The sequence below is a fragment of the Hirundo rustica genome, chromosome 22 (genome assembly GCF_015227805.2).
Source record: "Hirundo rustica isolate bHirRus1 chromosome 22, bHirRus1.pri.v3, whole genome shotgun sequence".
Classification (NCBI taxonomy): domain Eukaryota; kingdom Metazoa; phylum Chordata; class Aves; order Passeriformes; family Hirundinidae; genus Hirundo; species Hirundo rustica.
The window spans coordinates 1,987,051-2,004,334 of NC_053471.1; the positions used below are offsets into that span (position 1 = coordinate 1,987,051).

The 17,284-nt window shown below is 56.5% G+C and overlaps 1 protein-coding gene across 1 annotated transcript in view; it reads right to left on the minus strand.

Annotated features, from left to right (window-relative positions):
* Positions 1–6,545: 6,545 nt before the first annotated feature.
* EPHA8 (EPH receptor A8) overlaps positions 6,546–17,284 on the minus strand; it is a 56,151-nt gene continuing 45,412 nt past the window's right edge. Inside the window, exons 11-17 of the mRNA XM_040084628.1 lie at positions 16,805–16,990; positions 16,135–16,196; positions 15,581–15,790; positions 13,491–13,640; positions 11,148–11,338; positions 9,572–9,727; positions 6,546–8,074 (exon numbers count right to left, since the gene is read on the minus strand). Coding sequence (XP_039940562.1) covers positions 7,960–8,074; positions 9,572–9,727; positions 11,148–11,338; positions 13,491–13,640; positions 15,581–15,790; positions 16,135–16,196; positions 16,805–16,990 — 1,070 coding nt within the window. The 3' untranslated portion in view covers positions 6,546–7,959. The remainder of the gene's footprint in view (positions 8,075–9,571; positions 9,728–11,147; positions 11,339–13,490; positions 13,641–15,580; positions 15,791–16,134; positions 16,197–16,804; positions 16,991–17,284) is intronic.

Sequence of the window (17,284 nt, forward strand, 5' to 3'; positions counted from 1 at the left end):
GAGAATTGAAAATTTCATAAGTGCTGTTGACCCTTCGCTGGCAGCTCTGACTGTGAGAGAAATAAAGGAATTGTAATGAGGAACCTCATTTTTGATAACAGGTTTAGAGGACCTGGGCATTTAATGGGGTTTCACATGTTCCTGCTGTGTGTCCATGGGAGAGGTCATCAGTCTGGCTGGGCAGGGGCTGTGATCCTGCTGCTCCTGCCTCCCTGTCACCTCCTGCCTCTCCATCATCTCCTGCCTCTCCATCTCCTCCTGTCTCTCCATCTCCTCCTGCCTCTCCATCTCCTGCCTCTCCATCCTCTCCTGCCTCTCCATCTCCTCCTGCCTCTCCATCTCCTGCCTCTCCATCATCTCCTGCCCCTCTGTCATCTCCTGCCTCTCCATCATATCCTGCCTCTCCATCATCTCCTGCCTCTCCATCTCCTCCTGCCTCTCCATCTCCTGCCCCTCTGTCATCTCCTGCCTCTCCATCATCTCCTGCCTCTCCATCTCCTCCTGTCTCTCCATCTCCTGCCTCTCCATCATCTCCTGCTTCTCCACCTCCTCCTGCCTCTCCATCATCTCCTGCCTCTCCATCATCTCCTGCCTCTCCATCTCATCACCCCTGCACTGAGGTGTGAGCTCACCTGGTGACTTTGGGACACGCCCTCCCTCACCTGTTGGTCCCCAAACTCGTGTCCCGTTGGTCACCAGAGCCCATCCACCCAAACCATCTCTGTCCTCCCAAGTTCCCTCAGCTCCTGTCCAGGCATGAAAGGCACTGCTCCCCATGGCCTGCACCACATCCCGCACCTCTCCTGCTCAGAATCATGGAATCATGGAATCATGGAATCATGGGATCACGGAATCATGGAACATTCTCCGTTGGGAGGGACCCACAGGGATCATCCAGTCCAGCTCCTGCAACTCCTGGCCCTGCACAGACACCCCAGCAATCCCACCCTGGGCTGAGAGCATTGTCCAAAGGCTCCTGGAGCTCTGGCAGCCTCGGGACCATGCCCATTCCCTGGGGAGCCTGGGCAGTGCCAGCACCCTCTGGGGATGAACTTTTCCCTGATCTCCAGCCTAAACCTCCCCAAGCCCATGGTCTGCTGCTCCTTTGGGCCCTTGGTTCCCCCGTGCTCTGCACCACCCTGTGCTTGGGAGGAACATCACCTGTGGTTACCTGCTCGGTGCCACCCCCTGCCCGCTCCCCGCAAGGACCTCTGCTCAGGACAGCTTTGTGAGAGGAGGTTTGGAAGGCAGGGAGGAAGTGAGACACGCGATGAGTAAGAAGAAATCTTGAAGTGTAAAACACTCTGGGGTCAGGCAGACAACAATGAGTGCTGGGAACAATTTCACCTTCTTTCAGCATTAGCAAAATGAAAATAACTTGTCATGGCTGGGATTTGAGATCGACAAGTTCCAAAGCCTTTACCCTTTTCACAAGTTTCCCCTGTGGTGTGCAACCCATTTGTCCTTTTAACTCAGTAAACAAATTTTTGCTGCTTTTTTTGTTTATTTTTTTCTTCCTGGAATAAGCAGGATCGTGTGTAGGGAAATACACGCAGCTCTGCATCCAGAAGCTTTGCAGACTGCCTGCAATTCTGTTCTGGAAGGACCATCATAAACAGGAGAAGTCCACTGGGATTTCCCAAAACAGGAGTTTTCACCCAGGAAATTTAAGAGGCTTTGTTGTTTAACTGGGTATTGGGTATTTTTGACATCTTGTTCAGAAGAGGTTGCTGTATGAGGGCCCAAGGAAATGCTGAGGGTGCAGAGATGAGGATCCTGCTCCCCTGCACAGCAAACCCTCCCACCCCACCCGTGGGGCTGGGACGTGGGTCCCTGAGGAGCCGGGCTGTTGGGCTGTCCCCTGGCACTGCTCTCAGGGTGGGATGTGTCAGGCTGCATCCCACGGACTGCTGGGGCTGCCTGGGATGGACAGGAGGTGCAGCCAGGCTGCTTAGTCCGGGTTCACACCCAAAGGAGAGAGGGAATCGCGCTCGCAGGCAGGGGATGAGGTGCCATTGCCTTCCTCCTTTTTCCTGTCACTGCAGGTGACTGCTCCGGGTGAGCTCTCCTGAAGTGAGACCTGCCCCTCTGCTCTCAGTCCTGCCCCTCTGCTCTCAATCCTGCCCTCTGCTCTCAGTGCTGCCCCTCTGCTCTCAGTGCTGCCCCTCTGCTCTCAGTCCTGCCCTCTGCTCTCAGTCCTGCCCTCTGCTCTCAGTCCTGCCCTCTGCTCTCAGTGCTGCCCTCTGCTCTCAGTGCTGCCCCTCTGCTCTCAGTCCTGTTCTCTGCTCTCTGTGCTGCCCCTCTGCTCTCAGTGCTGCCCCTCTGCTCTCAGTGCTGCCCTCTGCTCTCAGTCCTGCCCTCTGCTCTCAGTCCTGCCCTCTGCTCTCTCTGCTGCCCCTCTGCTCTCAGTGCTGCCCCTCTGCTCTCAGTCCTGTTCTCTGCTCTCTGTGCTGCCCCTCTGCCCTCAGTCCTGCCCTCTGCTCTCAGTCCTGCCCTCTGCTCTCAGTGCTGCCCCTCTGCTCTCAGTGCTGCCCCTCTGCTCTCAGTCCTGCCCTCTGCTCTCAGTGCTGCCCCTCTGCTCTCAGTGCTGCCCCTCTGCTCTCAGTGCTGCCCCTCTGCTCTCAGTCCTGCCCTCTGCTCTCAGTGCTGCCCTCTGCTCTGTGCTGCCCCTCTGCTCTCAGTCCTGCCCTCTGCTCTCAGTCCTGCCCTCTGCTCTCAGTCCTGCCCCTCTGCTCTCAGTCCTGCCCCTCTGCTCTCCATCCTGCCCTCTGCTCTCAGTCCTGCCCTCTGCTCTCAGTGCTGCCCCTCTGCTCTCAGTGCTGCCCCTCTGCTCTCAGTCCTGTCCTCTGCTCTCAGTCCTGCCCTCTGCTCTGAGTCCTGCCCCTCTGCTCTCAGTCCTGCCCTCTGCTCTCTCTGCTGCCCCTCTGCTCTCAGTGCTGCCCTCTGCTCTCAGTCCTGCCCCTCTGCTCTCAGTCCTGCCCTCTGCTCTCAGTCCTGTCCTCTGCTCTCAGTCCTGCCCCTCTGCTCTCAGTCCTGCCCCTCTGCTCTCAGTCCTGCCCTCTGCTCTCAGTCCTGTCCTCTGCTCTCAGTCCTGCCCTCTGCTCTCAGTCCTGTCCTCTGCTCTCAGTCCTGCCCTCTGCTCTCAGTCCTGCCCTCTGCTCTCAGTGCTGCCCCTCTGCTCTCAGTGCTGCCCCATATCCCCACATTGCAGCAGAAGTCAGGGTAGCTGCAGTCCTGGCTCATCTCTCCCCAGGCCTGGCTGGCTTGAGGTGGGGAGACACGGGGCTGGTGGCAGAGCTTCTGTCACCCTGGGGTGAGCTGTGCTGTTATCTCAGTCCCTGATGGTGGTTTTTCAAGTCATCACCTACGGGACACCTCAAAACCCGCGCAGAACCCAACCCGTAATCCTTCCAAGAGTTAAAGCAGCAGCTGAGGCTGATATTTCTATCTCACATCAGATTATCCCGAGTAATTTACTCGGACGTGATGCTAAACGAGTGTTCTAAAAGCGAGGAGAGAAGGTGGATTGGGAATCCAGCCTTCCTTGGCAGAATAAGCTGGTATGTGATCAGAGAGGAACGACACAAGGAAATCCGAAGCCGAGTTCATTCACCATCTGCTCCCGCCAGCCCCGGAATGCTCCTGACCCTGCAAACCTGGCAGCGGCAGGGTGCTGGGGGAGCCGAGGCTCCGCAGGTGCTCCGCAGGTCCAGACTGCCACCTCCAGGCACTCCGAGCTCACAGAGCCTCGCTTCCCCATGGCACAGCCAAACCCGGGCAGCCAAACTCCGGGGGAACGCTTCCCGCACGAGTTACTGGAAGTTACTGGGGTAACGCTGGGTGTGAGCGGAAAGGAAAAGCGGTTTTAGCAGGGAAAGATCAGCTCCCGGCGGTGTGAGGTGGAATAAAATCCTCTTGGGGGACATTGGGTAGGTGTGAAAATCCTGAGGGCTCTTTTGGTACAGGAAGGGGTTTGTTTGCTGGTGTGTATGAACCAGGCGTCCATCACCTCTCCTTGGATGGAAGGCTTTGCCTCTTGGCCAGCCCCTTCCCCAGGATCCTCATTCCAGGGGGTTTCCTGCTGAGCCAGCTTCCCTCAGCCGTCAGGATCCCTGGGTGCCAGCCCTGGCCAGATGGGAATACAGGAAAACACGGCTCTGTGTCCTGGAGAAGTGTCCCCAGAGATGGACATTTGCCAGGATTGCAATTTCTTTAAAAATGACACAACGGTGCCTCATTTTCCTGAGGCTGGGAGCAGGGGGATGCCTGGATGAGAGGCAAAGTGATGCTGTGGGCCCGTCCCCACACAAAGCCATGCACAGCAGCCTGGCTGAGTGCCCCTTTCCCTTCTCCTGCCCCTTCTCCTGCCCCTGCCCCTGCCTGGGGAAGGAGCCAGGCACCAGCACCATCCATCCTTCCAAATGTTTTGTCTAAGAAATGTAAAACCTTTTCTATGTTTTGCACCACGTGGGCATTAATGGCGTTATTAATAACGTAGTGCAGTGTGTGTCCTCAGTGAGCAGCGACCGGTCCCAGCGCGCCCAGGCGGTCCCACCACGCACAGTGACAGCACCGGACCACAGCATGCTGTGGTGCAGCTGCTGCCCACCTGCATGATGTGGTGAGGGTCTGAGCAGAACCTGCACAGCTGTGTGCATGCACAGCACAGGAGGGGCGGGGTGAGGTGAACTTCGGAGATTTCTCCTAACCACATTTATCACAGAATGGTTTGGGTTGGAAGGGACCTCAAAGCCCATCTTGTTCCCCACACCTTCCACTGTCCCAGGGTGCTCCAAAACCCGTCCAGCCTGGCCTGGGACACTGCCAGGGATCCAGGGGCAGCCACAGCTGCTCTGGGTAAAGGAGAAGGGTCTGGGAGAGAGTCAGGGTTGTAGTGATGGGAAATGTAAATACAGAAACGGGGTAGGTGAAGATGAATGCAGAGCACAGGACTTGTAAGCTCAACCCTCAGCACAGGGGACACTGACCAGCAGCAGCTGGTCCAGCCTGGGGGACAACATTTCTGTAAAGAGAGAGCAGTGTGAGGGGGGAGCATGAGGAAGGAAGCTCTGGATGGGCTGGCAGCATAACCTGAGAGTGTGCAGGCAGGCTGGGGTAGCACAGAGCCCTGGGCAGCCAGGCTGGCCTTTCCTCGCGTCTGGGATGGGGAGCAGGGCTGGGGCCAGTGAAACATCACCTCTGTCCTTGAGGCACGGCAAAAGCTGGGAGCACGTGAGCAGGCAGTGACAGGTTTAGAGCCAACCCCAGCCTGTGCTGTGGAGCATTTATATATTTGCTTTTATAGGGCATTTCCTGCAAATGGTGCTTTCTCTGTCCTGCAGCTCATTGCTGGTAAATCCTTCACTGAAGGGCAGCTGGAACACAGCTAAACACCTGCAGGAAGAGTTCTGCAAGCCCACAAAAAAAAAAAAAACAAAAAAAAAACTTCAGGAGATGAGGGCTGAGGTTTTACTGGTTTGGTTTTTTGGATGTTAATGTTTCTTCTTCCTAAAAAGTATTCTGCATTTCCAGAAGAAGGCAAGGCTGAGCCTAGGAAAAACCTGCAAGACACCCCCGAGGTTCAGAGGAGCCTTTGCACACAGGATATCCTGTGCTTGCACCACGTCCTGCACGAGGTGCTCCTACACAGCCGTGACTCGGTGGTTTTGGGGAGTCCTCCCCTGGGAGCCGACAAACATCCTCTTGGCTCATCCCATGGATCCTCCTCACTTGTGGGAGGCCCTCTGGAGCAAGGAAGGTGGTGACCAGCTGAGCATCTCAGTGCTGCTCCCCCTGCAGCAGCTGGGGTGTGCCCTCTGCTCACGGCAAGTGCTGACAGCCCTGTGCAGCCCACTGACAGTAACAGGCAAGGAGCTGGATCACGGGAAAAGGGAGTTTTATTGTCCAGGAGGAAGTGCACACTCTGAACATAAAAGGCAAGCCCTGCCCCACCCTCCCCACAGCCAGGAGCGGCCCAGTGGCCCCATGCTGCAGGATCTGATTCATGAACCACCTGGAAATGGGCCACCTGGCAGCTCCCAGCCCCAGATCCTGCAGCTCACCTGGCTGGGGTTGCCCAGCAGACCCCAAGGACACCGGTGTGGCACCGCTCCGACCCCTGCCCTCACCAGCGTGTCCATGACAGAGTCCCAAATGTTGGGAAGAGAGGACAGGCCCAGCACCCAGCCCCCTGTGCTGCAGGGCTGGGCTGAGCTTCGTCACACGCTGGCTGTGAGGAGGGAGCGTGCCAGGGCTCAGTGCAGGACGCAGGGTGCAATACAAATGAAACAACACATTGCATCTGTCCCCCTTGCAAAAAGCTTCCATAGGAAGAAGTAAAGTGCCCGCCATAGTCAGAGAATCCACCAGGACACGAGTGCCCTGCATGGAAAGCCAAGCCAGCCCCGGACAGGCTGGTTTAGCCAGGATTATTGCAGCTGAGAAATGGCTTTTACCCACCCCCCGCCCCCCTGGTGCCCAAACAGGCCTGGCAGGAGCAGCCCCCAGGCCACGTCCCCGCAGCACCTGCGTTGCAGTGATGCTGGGTTTGCTGTGCCCGTGGGAAGGACAGGGTGCTCCAGCCTGGCAGGGAGCCTGGCTCCCCTCCAGTCCCTCTCCTGTCACCCCCAACCCCAGCCATGCTCCCAGCAGAGTTTTGTTTTTTTGCAGTGAGTTCAGCCCCACCACTGAGGCTTCTGTGCTTTGAGACCATTTTGTGTACTTAACATCCTACTTCAGTAAAACAGTTCCCAAACCCATAGAAAACCGTATTTACACCAAAAGGAAACTCCCAGCCCACAGCCTGCCACACTCCCCAGTTCATCTGCACCCAGCTCAGCCTCCTGGACCAGCTCCACACATCTTCAGAGCCACCGCTCAGCACCCAGCTCACGCAGAGAAGTTCCTGTGGAAGACAGACCCTGGAATCACCAGCAGTGCCCAGAGCCCCTGTCCTCAGCCACGGGATGCTGTGATTGCAGCTGGAAATACTGTGCAGGTGACCTGGCAGCCCTGGGCAACTGGCAGCCAGGTGTTGGCACAGCTCTTGGGTTTCTCTAGGACAATACAGGAACAAAGAGCTGTTTCTCTGTCCCTCCATTGTGTGGCACGGGACACTCTCCCATTCCTCTTTGTCCTGGGGGAGGCCAGGACGATTCTGCTGGCAGAGAAACCTGAGCTTGTGGCCCTAGGACATATCCCTGGATGTGTGGAGGAGCAGAGCTGGTGAGTTAAAGAGGTGCAGAGTGTCCTGTAGCACTCCAGGGCTTCTCGAGTCTCCAGGCAGAAGAAGACCCTGGGCAGGTCCCCTCCGAGCTGGGGAGTACGGTGTGAGGGCAGAGCCAGCTGTTCCTGGCACTGCCACCTGGTATTCTGTCCCCTGCCCTGCTGCTCTCGGCAGATGTAGACCATGAAGTCGCCCTCAGGCTGGTGCAGTTCAGGAGGTCCAGGCTGGAGCACGCTGGGAGGCACAGGAAGCAGGTACAGGTACAGGAAGCAGGGCTGTCTCTGCTGTGGGCAGGATGTGGAGCCCTGCTCACTTTAGAGATCCAAGGAACTACCCAGCTGCCTGATCCAAAGGATCTCTGTGCCACAGCAAGCCCAGCCCGCTGCTCCTGCTTATTGCTGATGTGTCTGATACCACTCCACCCGCGGGGGCAGCTGGACCATCCCGCTGGGTGAAGGGGTGGTCTCCTGTCCTGCATAGTTGTGGGGAGACGCCCAGTCCCACGGGGAAATAGCAGAGTGTCCTCTTGGACGGCTGCTCCCCCCTCCAGGTGGGGGAAGGAGGCAGCAGCACCACCGAGGTGTCTGCAACGCCACGTTTCCACCGATGCTGAAATCACAGAGAGGCTGGCAGGGCTCGGGCTCCTGGTGCCCCTGCTCCTGCTCACCACCCCGCTGCCCCTCTGCCAGGGTAAGTGCCGAGGAATGCCTGGTGCAGCTCTGCAGAGCTCCCGATCAGAGATGCCTCCTGGGGCCGTTTGTGTTCAGCAGCTGGGACCTCATGGCCTGGATGCTGCTCAGGATCTTCTTCTGGTGGCCCATCATGGTGATGCCCAGACTTCGAACATCCCTGGAGAACAAAGACACTGTCAAAGACACCTGGGGAGACAACTGCACCCCTGGACCGGCCCAGGAACCCCTGCCTGGGGCTTCTCCACTTGCCCATCAGCAGAAGGCTGGTCCTGATGAGGGTCCATGGGCTTCCTCCCAGGGCACAGAGGCTGCCATCCCCTTGGGCATGTCCTCCTGACAAGGGCCCTGTGACAGCCCTGGGGGAGCAGGAGCAGGAGCAGGATCACTCCTGACAGGCTGGGAGGTGACAGGATCGATGCGGAGAAATTGGATTCAGTTTTAGTGAGATGCCCCCAGATAACCCAGTCAGAAAGAAGGATGGATGATGAGCCTTCCCCGTTCAAAAGAGTCTCTGACGTGCATGGGAAACAAGGATCACTCTCAGCTCAGTCCCAGAGCAGAGGCCCCACGTGCAGCCCTGATCAATACACACGACAGCCTTGTCTGTGTCTCTGCCTCCCCTTCCACTGCCACAGCAACCACTGTCCAGCAGCTCCATGCCTTTTTACAGGGAACAAGGCTCCTCAGAGGCTGAACAGGTTTTTGTCCAGCCCTGTCACTACTGGTGACAGCAAGGGGTGAGGGATGTGAGCAGGTATAAGGGCAGGAGGTGGCACAGTTGCCTTCTTTTCTGGTACTGCTTGGCTGGTTCACCTTTGAAACTCCCAGACAGGTGAGGGATCAAGTTCCTTACAGCAGGAGGGTGGTGAGACAGACCTCCTGCAGCTCTGCTCACTTAACCCACCCCTGGTCATATGTTAATGACCTCACAGTGATGCCTCCTGGCTGCACTGAGCAGGGAGCCAGTCCTGTGCACGGGGTCTGACAAAGCTCCAGGCTAAAGCCCAGCTATGATTATTTCCCAGGGATCCTAGAGAATAGCACAGACACTCTCTAGCCCAGAGATGCCTTTTGCATGAAAAGAAAAAGATGTGAAGCGCAAGGAGGCAGCAACCTCCTGCCTGACCCTGCTGTGACGAGGAGATTGGGCTAGGTGACCTCCTGGAGCACCTTGCAACCTGAATTACCTCCTACAGGCCTATGGTGACATCAGGGAGCCACCAGAGAGCACTGGAGGTGACCTGGAGCTCACAGCCTCTCAGCACAATTCCCACACCTTCCCTCGAAGCTCAGCACAGCTGTAGTGGTTTCACATCCACCAATTTCCTGTTTGCCAAATTGTTGTGTGGTGGTCTAAGTGTCTGCCATAATCATTTACTCTTTTTCTGCCGTGAGATATGACCAGGAGAAAAGCAAAGCCAAACACCCCTATATTTAATTTGTTAATCCAGTTGTCAGTTTCAAAGCCAGTCACTGACTGTTTTTTGCTCTCCGTGCTGAACCAGCACAACACCCTCGGACACTATCCCGAGTGTCAACACCGTTTACCCAGAGACACATCTGTGGCGCCAGGGCCAGCTAGGAGGAGGCAGCTGAGGCAGGATGGTCACGGTTTGGGGCTGCAGGGACAGCCAGGCTGCTCCCTGCTACTCACTCGATGTTCATGCGCATCACCATGCCCAGGGAGGAGTACCCGGCCATGGCAAAGTTGTCCCGGTAGTGCCCCAGTCGGATGGAGTCCAGCCACTCCTCCACAGTCAGGCAGCTGGTCAGCTCCAGCAGAGCCCTGTCCAAGCGTGTCTGGGTGAACCTGGGAGCAGGACACAAGGGGTTACACGAGAAAGGCCGGTCCAAGGTGAGCAGGCTGTGAGGGCCATGCACTTACAGAACCAGGAAAACGTTGGAAAAGCCCTCTAGGATCATCAGCTCCAACTCAGCACTGCCAGGGCTATCCCTGAACCACATTCCCGAGTGCCACATCCACACCTCCAGGGATGGTGACTTCACCACTGCCCTGGGCAGCCTGTGCCAGGGCCTGATCACCCTTTTAGTGAAAAAAAATTCCCTAATATCAAACCTGAACCTCCTGTGGCACAACTTGGGGCCATTTTCTCTTTTCCTGTCCTTCATTTCCTGGGATCAGAGGCCAACAGCTGCCTGGATACCCCCTCCTGTCAGGGAGTTGTGGAGGGGCAGAAGGTCCCCTGAGCCTCCTTTTGCCCAGGCTGAGCCCCTCCCAGCTCCCTCAGTCTGGAGCCAGGGTGCTCCAGACCCTTCCCCAGCTCTGCTCCCTTCTCTGGACATTCTCCAGCCCCTCCATCTTTGTCTTGTCATGAGGACCCCAGAACTGACCCCAGGATTCAGAGTGGGGCCTCACCAGTGCCCAGCACAGGGGGGCAATCACTGCCCTGCTCCTGCTGGCCACACTACTCCTGATCCAGGCCAGATGCCATCGGCCTCTTGCCCACCTGGGCACACAGCTGTGACCCTGCAGATGCTGCGGAGCAGGACAAAGAGAGCCCTGGCAGCAGGTGATGGCAGGGATGCTGCTGGGTGGAGATGCCAGGGTGGGAGCAAGGGAGTGAGTGCAGAAGTTCCTCACTCCCCACCACGATCCAAGTCCACACTCCTAAGGGCAGCCAGTGGTGCTACAGCCAGTCAGAAATATCCCTCACTCCTGCAACCCACATGCAACCCGCATGCCGGTGTCAACCCATCAGCTGGAGCAACGTGGGGTTTAGATTTGCTGATACCTAATTCCCAATGAGTATCTCCTTTGGAAAGGCTGCCTGGGGAGGCATTTAGGCAAAGCAGTCGGGTTCACACACCACACACACCACGGCCAGCTCAGCCAAGAGAGGCAGGAAGGGCCTTTGGTGTGATAAATTCCAGCAAAGATTTATTCCAGCACACCAAAGGGGATCAGGGACAAAAGACTCGACCATGTGTCGAGTGCACAGGGTTAAATATGGGGTCAGGAACCAATGGTCTGAGTGAACAGGGGCTGTACAAAGGGGACACGGGGCAGGCCACCAGGGACACCACAACCAATGGGGAAACAGGGAAAGGAGAAACCACGAGAGCTGGGGGCATATGGGGAGAGCAGAACTGGGGTGGATCACGAAGGCACCCTGGGGGAAAGCCTTTTCCTTCAGCCTGGGGACTCCCCCGAGGTGTTCAAAGCGTTCCACAACCATCCCCTGCCCACACAGGGCTCAGGGAGCGCTCACCTGTTCACGGTGCCCGTGCACTTGAGATGGTCGGGGTTGCGGATCAGCTTGTCCAGGATGGCCACGATGTGGGCGAAGCGCGGCCTCTCGCTGCGCTCCTTCTGCCAGCAGTCCAGCATCAGCTGGTGCAGGGTGCTGGGGCAGCCCATGGGGGCGGGCAGGCGGTAGCCTTCCTCCACGGAGTTAATGACCTGGAAGGAAGCCACAAGCCGCAAGAGGATGTTTGGTGTTAGTGCTTCTTCCTAAAAAAAAAGATATTCTGCAGTATTTTTTATGCAAGCCCACCCCCCCCCCCAAAAAAAATACTTCAGCTCAGATTTCAGGAGATGAGGGGTGGGGTTTTACTGGATAGGGGTTTTTGGTGTTAATACTTCTTCTTTCATAAAAAATATTCTGCGTTTCCAGAATAAGACAAGGCTGAGTCTAGGAAAAACCTGCAAGACACCCCCGAGGTTCAGAGGAGCCTTTGCACACAGGATATCCTGTGCTTGCACCATGTCCTGCACAAGATGCTCCTACACAGCCATGACTCGGTGGTTTTGGGGAGTCCTCCCCTGGGAGCCGACAAACATCCTCTTGGCTCATCCCATGGATCCTCCTCACTTGTGGGAGGCCCTCTGGAGCAAGGAAGGTGGTGACCAGCTGAGCATCTCAGTGCTGCTCCCCCTGCAGCAGCTGGGGTGTGCCCTCTGCTCACGGCAAGTGCTGACAGCTCTGTGCAGCCCACTGACAGTAACAGGCAAGGAGCTGGATCACGGGAAGAGGGAGTTTTATTGTCCAGGAGGAAGGGCACACTCTGATGAGGGCTGCAGTTTTACTGGTTTGGTATTTTGGTGTTAATACTGCTTCTTTCTAAAAAAATATTCTGCATTTCCAGAAGAAGGTAAGGCTGAGCCTAGGAAAAACCTGCAAGACACCCTCGAGGTTCAGAGGAGCCTTTGCACACAGGATATCCTGTGCTTGCACCACGTCCTGCACGAGATGCTCCTACACAGCCGTGACTCGGTGGTTTTGGGGAGTCCTCCCCTGGGAGCCTACAAACATCCTCTTGGCTCTCCCCTGTCCCTGTGGACCCATCCCAGTGCATCCCCATCCCTCTCCCAGCCCCTCTGATGATGGGAAGCTCCCTGTGGGCTGCTGGGGCCATGGGATGGGGATGCAGATGGCTGTGCACAAGCTTTGTGCTGAACAACAAGGCTGTGTGCAGAGCTGGCAGCAGGCTGGACATCACACACGCACAGGAAACCAGTGCTATGACAACAGAGCTGTTCAGTGGCCTAAAATATTGCAGCTTCCCTGCAGCAGGGAAGCCATGAGGGCTCCACTCACACCCAGTTTTCCTACAGCCAGGGCGTGGCACTGGTCGAAACGTTGCTCGGAGGAATTGTGTGGAGGAGGTAGTGTAAGCCACTGTATTCATGCCCTGCTGTCACCAAAGCCACCACAAAATTTAAAAAAAAAAAAACAAACCTAGAAGAGAGGAGATTCCCAGCACAGGGGGAGATTTATAGCAGTCACAGGTAAAAAAAAACAAGGAGTCCTGAGGTTCTGCAGAGCCAAAACACTCCTTTTACTGCCTCCTTTCGGAAATTTTGCCCTCAAGTTGGGGTCAGGATTATAACCTACATTTCCCTTCAGATTTTATGCTACTCTTGAGGTGAGAGTGGCTCCACACAACTCAGACAAGCCCAGAGCCTAGAGCTGGGTGGTGGTGGTGGCCTGAGGCTCTCAGCAGCCCCATCTGGGCAGTGGAAGGGGTGGATACCTAGTACTGGAACAGGCAGGAGAGTGCAGTGGGGCTGCAGTGATCCTGGGGAAGCCCTGGCCCCTTCCAACACGTGCTGAATCTCTCCATCCAGCAGAAAGGCGGGATTGGGGACACAGTGCACACAGCCAGCTGGCAGTGACCTCCCTGCCTGCATTTGTACCGGGAAATTAAGCCAGTGACCCCAGGAAGGGGGCAGGATTGGGAAGGGCCAGCAGGTGGGTCAATCCATGAGCTCCGGTCACTCCTGGGAGCCATGGGACTGCAAAGGCAAAGGCTGCGCAGCGCAGGGATGGACTGCTGTCACCAGAGTGGGGATATTGCACCCTGTGTATAAAGGTTTTGGCTTCTTTCCAAGCCTTTTCTTCACCTTTCCAAGAAGGATGACTTAGACAACACCTAAAATCTTCTACCTTGACTCATATTCTACTGCACACTCAAATTCCAAGCTTCTAAAATTCCAACAGTTGCGCGCAGCCCTGTGGGGGTGTGAGGAGAGGCAAAGAGCTGCTCCGTGGGCCCCTGCTCCCAGCCCCAGGCAGGCTGGGCTCGGGAGGGGCAGGTTTGGCAGCACTCACGTCCCGGTTGGTCATGTTCCAGTAGGGCCGCTCTCCGTAGGCCAGCACCTCCCACATGACGATCCCATAGCTCCACACGTCGCTGGCCGAGGAGAACTTGCGGTACGCGATGGCCTCGGGAGCCGTCCAGCGGATCGGGATCTTCCCCCCCTGGAAAAGGGAGCGGGAGCGGAGGCTCAGGGCAGGCAGGGATCGCATCCCGAGCTCTGCGGCTGGGAGAGCTGTTGGACAAGCGGTAAAGCTGGGGTGGAGTCTTCTGGAAAGGGCTGAGGAGGTGATCTGGACATGGTGAGCCCAGAGGTGTGCAGGGAGGACGACCTCAAGGCGTTCCCAGCAGAGCAAGGGGAACGCTGTGCTCTTCTACAAGGTCTTCATGCACAATTTTGCCCCCTGGTGCTCCAGAGACAAGGAATTCAGAGTGATGAGGAGGAGCCCTGGGCTAGCAGAGCACACAGGCACAGAGCTGACTCTGAGAGAGCCTGGCTTGAGCAGATGGGGAGAGTGATGGGATGTGCCTCCTGTCCTTCCCTGCTCTGACAGGCAAGGACTGAAAAGGCAGCTGCATTCAATTAAAGGACCATGCTGACAAAAAACAGCAATATATGGACTAGGAATGCTTTTAAGCATTGGGAATGTGGTTGCCAGCCCTCTGGGGAGGAAAGTTGCAGTGTAGGGGACAGCAAGTGGGCTTCCCAAAACGTCTGGGGCAGGAATGGTGTGCCATCACCATTCAGGGGTACCTGTACAGGGAGAGCTGCCTCTACCCAGCCGAGTCCTGCCTGCTCTGGCCTCGGTAAGGACTGAAGATGAACAATGTGTCTTTTGGGAGAGTCCCTTGGTGGGAGCAATCTCCTGAGCATGTTGAAGACAACACGGGAGGAACACAAGCCTCTGAACACAAAAGAAACCTCCTTTGCAGGGTACCCTGACTGAGAGCTCACCAAAGATCCTGACTCTGCCACTGCATCCTTGTGCTTCAGCTCTACCAACTCTCTGCACTGTCCAATCTTCCTCCAGAACAAGCAGCTCTGGTGGGTTTCTCTGCACCAAGGCACCTCAAAGCACCAGAAACCAAGCAGCAGGAACCTTCCCCGAAGTTAAATTATCTGCACTGACACGCTATTTCCTGAGACACCAGAAGGAGCAGATGAATGCACAGGCACACACACAGTGAGCCCCTCTGGCTCAGCCTTTCCACTTTGCTGAAGCCAAGCAGAGACCATGAAGGCCACGTTCTTTAGGCTGGGCCATGGTGCACTCACCCCTCAGAGCTGCAGCTGCTCTGGGACGTGCTCAGCATCAGCTACCCCAGAAGAGCCTGAAGCTCTTTCTGCTTCTGTAATCTTGGTGTTTCTGAGAGATGATGCTCGGACTCCTCTGCCTACAGCTCCAAACTGACCTCCATCAGGAACAGTCTGTCCTGAGACTGTTCCAGGGGAGCACACGAATTCTTTTCATGGCCAGGAAATGGCAAAGAGAGCTCATTTTATTTAACATATTCTACGTATTTCACGGAAATGTATTTCATTTTGCTTCTGACGGCCTCCCATGGAGGAGGACATCAAGAAACAGAGCTGCCAGGCTGGCCAGAGAAATCTCATCGCGGCTTTACAGACAAAAGTGCATGAAATAAAACCACAGCTTGCAAAACCAATCCCCATCTTTTCCACATCCATGAATGAGGCAGAGCTACATGGAAAAACCACAATGCTGAGGGGTGGCCCAGAACAGCCCTCTATGGACTGATGGCTCTAGGACAGCTGAGGAGTGGCTGGAGCTGCCTAGGGAAGGACTCCACTGGGGACACAGAGGCCACACATTCCCATGGGAGCAGTTGGCTGGGGATGTTTGCTCACTCCCTGCCTCCCATCCTGCAGCCCTGTGCTCACTGCACACTCCTTTTTGGGATGTTCCCATGTGAAGGACAACACACTAAGGCTCAGGAGCTCTTTGGGTTTGTCGGCCCAGATGTCAGCAGGAAGCGACATCGCCGCTCCTGCCCGACCTATTTGGACTTGAGAGCCTCTGACTTTTCCACGTGTCAGTGGGGCAGCAAGCATCAGCAGGGACCAGCACTGTGAGCCACCCACCGTGGTGGTGTACGCAGCGTCGGGGTCGTCCTCCAGGATGCGGGAGAGGCCGAAGTCGGACACCTTGCACACCAGGTTGCTGTTGACCAGGATGTTGCGGGCTGCCAGGTCCCGGTGCACGTAGCCCAGGTCAGACAGGTACCTCATGCCCGCCCCAATGCCCCGCAGCATCCCCACCAGCTGGATGATGGTGAATTGCCCATCGTGTTTCTGGAAAGGAAACAACGCAGAGTTCGCTGGTGGTGCTCACCACCACCCTGCTGGTGCTGCCAGCCCCCCCTGTGCCTCTCACCTTTGGCTCCTCTGACCCCAGTGCCTCCTGCCTGTGCCCCTGCCCACTTCTTGCCCTCTCAGTGACTCTGACACGTGCTCAGGCAGCTGTCCCTGCCCTTGCAGTGTCACTCCAGGGAACCAGACACGATGCCTGGAGCCTGTGTCTGCTGGAGAGGTGAGAGCCCGGCACCCACAGCTCTCTCTAACACAGGGGGGTTCAGTGGCTGTGAGGCTGAGGAGCAGGAACGTGCAGTGAATGAAAATACAAGCTCTCTCCTTACCCTGAGGAAGGTGTCTAGTGAGCCATTCTCCATGTATTCAGTAACAATCATTACCAATTTGCCTGCAGAAGACAAGGGAGGTCAAGTTAGCAGAGAAGTCACCTTCCTCCAGGAAGCCCAGTGCCAGGTTTTTACTGGGAGAGACATGAATTCAGGTGTGTAGGTCTTCTGCAGCCCCTCAGACTGGTGTCACCCCTGCACTGGGCAGGACTTGCCTAATGATGGGGATTTGGCAACAGCCCAGACAGGTACCCCTCCCTGCAGGTGCCATTGGTATGGCTGGGTCAGTTCCGTCACCCTGCTGAAATCTGCATGCCATTAGTGTAAGGCTTTGCATCAGAATGCGCTTTTTTGGAGGAAGACTTCAAATTACGATTCCATACAGGCAGCCTTTAAAACAGATGCCTTTGAGTAGGACATCTCCCAAACCAACAACCACCTGGAGCACACTGCAGAGCATGGTGTGGAACCGCCATGGGGACGTTTGTCCTGGAAGAGAAGGCAAGGGCGTGGCTGTCCCAGGTAAATGCACAGATCTGAAAAACCCCTGGGGCAGGGAAGGATGGAGTGCACCCAGAGTGAGCCCTGAGCCCCATCTCCCAGGCTGCCCACAGGGAGATGCACCCCAGCTCTGCCTCGCCAAACCCTCCCTCCCCTGCCAGCCACGTACTCCTGGTGACCACCCCCTCCAGGTGGATGACGTTGGGGTGGTCGAACTGTGCCATGATGCTGGCCTCACTCAGGAAGTCCCGCCTCTGCTTCTCCGTGTAGCCTGCCTTCAGTGCTTTGATGGCCACGGGGATCTCCCTCTTCCCTGGCAGCTTCAGGCGGCCATAGCACACCTCTCCAGACTCCCCTGCAAGGCAAGGGAAAGCGGGGGCATGGAGACCCCCTCAGCTTCTTGATGTCACCCACCAACACCATGAACCATCCAGTCTGTCAGCATACTCACAGCATGCCCCAGCCCCTCCGGGTTCCAGCCTGGATTTCAATCCCCTCCAACCCCACCAGGATTCAATCCTCTGAAAGGATTGCTCAGCTCTGGCTTCCAGTTCAGGAAGGGTGGGAACATCAGAGAGCACCTCTCTCTGGTGTCTGTCACTGAAGGCAATGGGCCAAGGGCAGTGATTACAGTGGCACCTGCTTTATT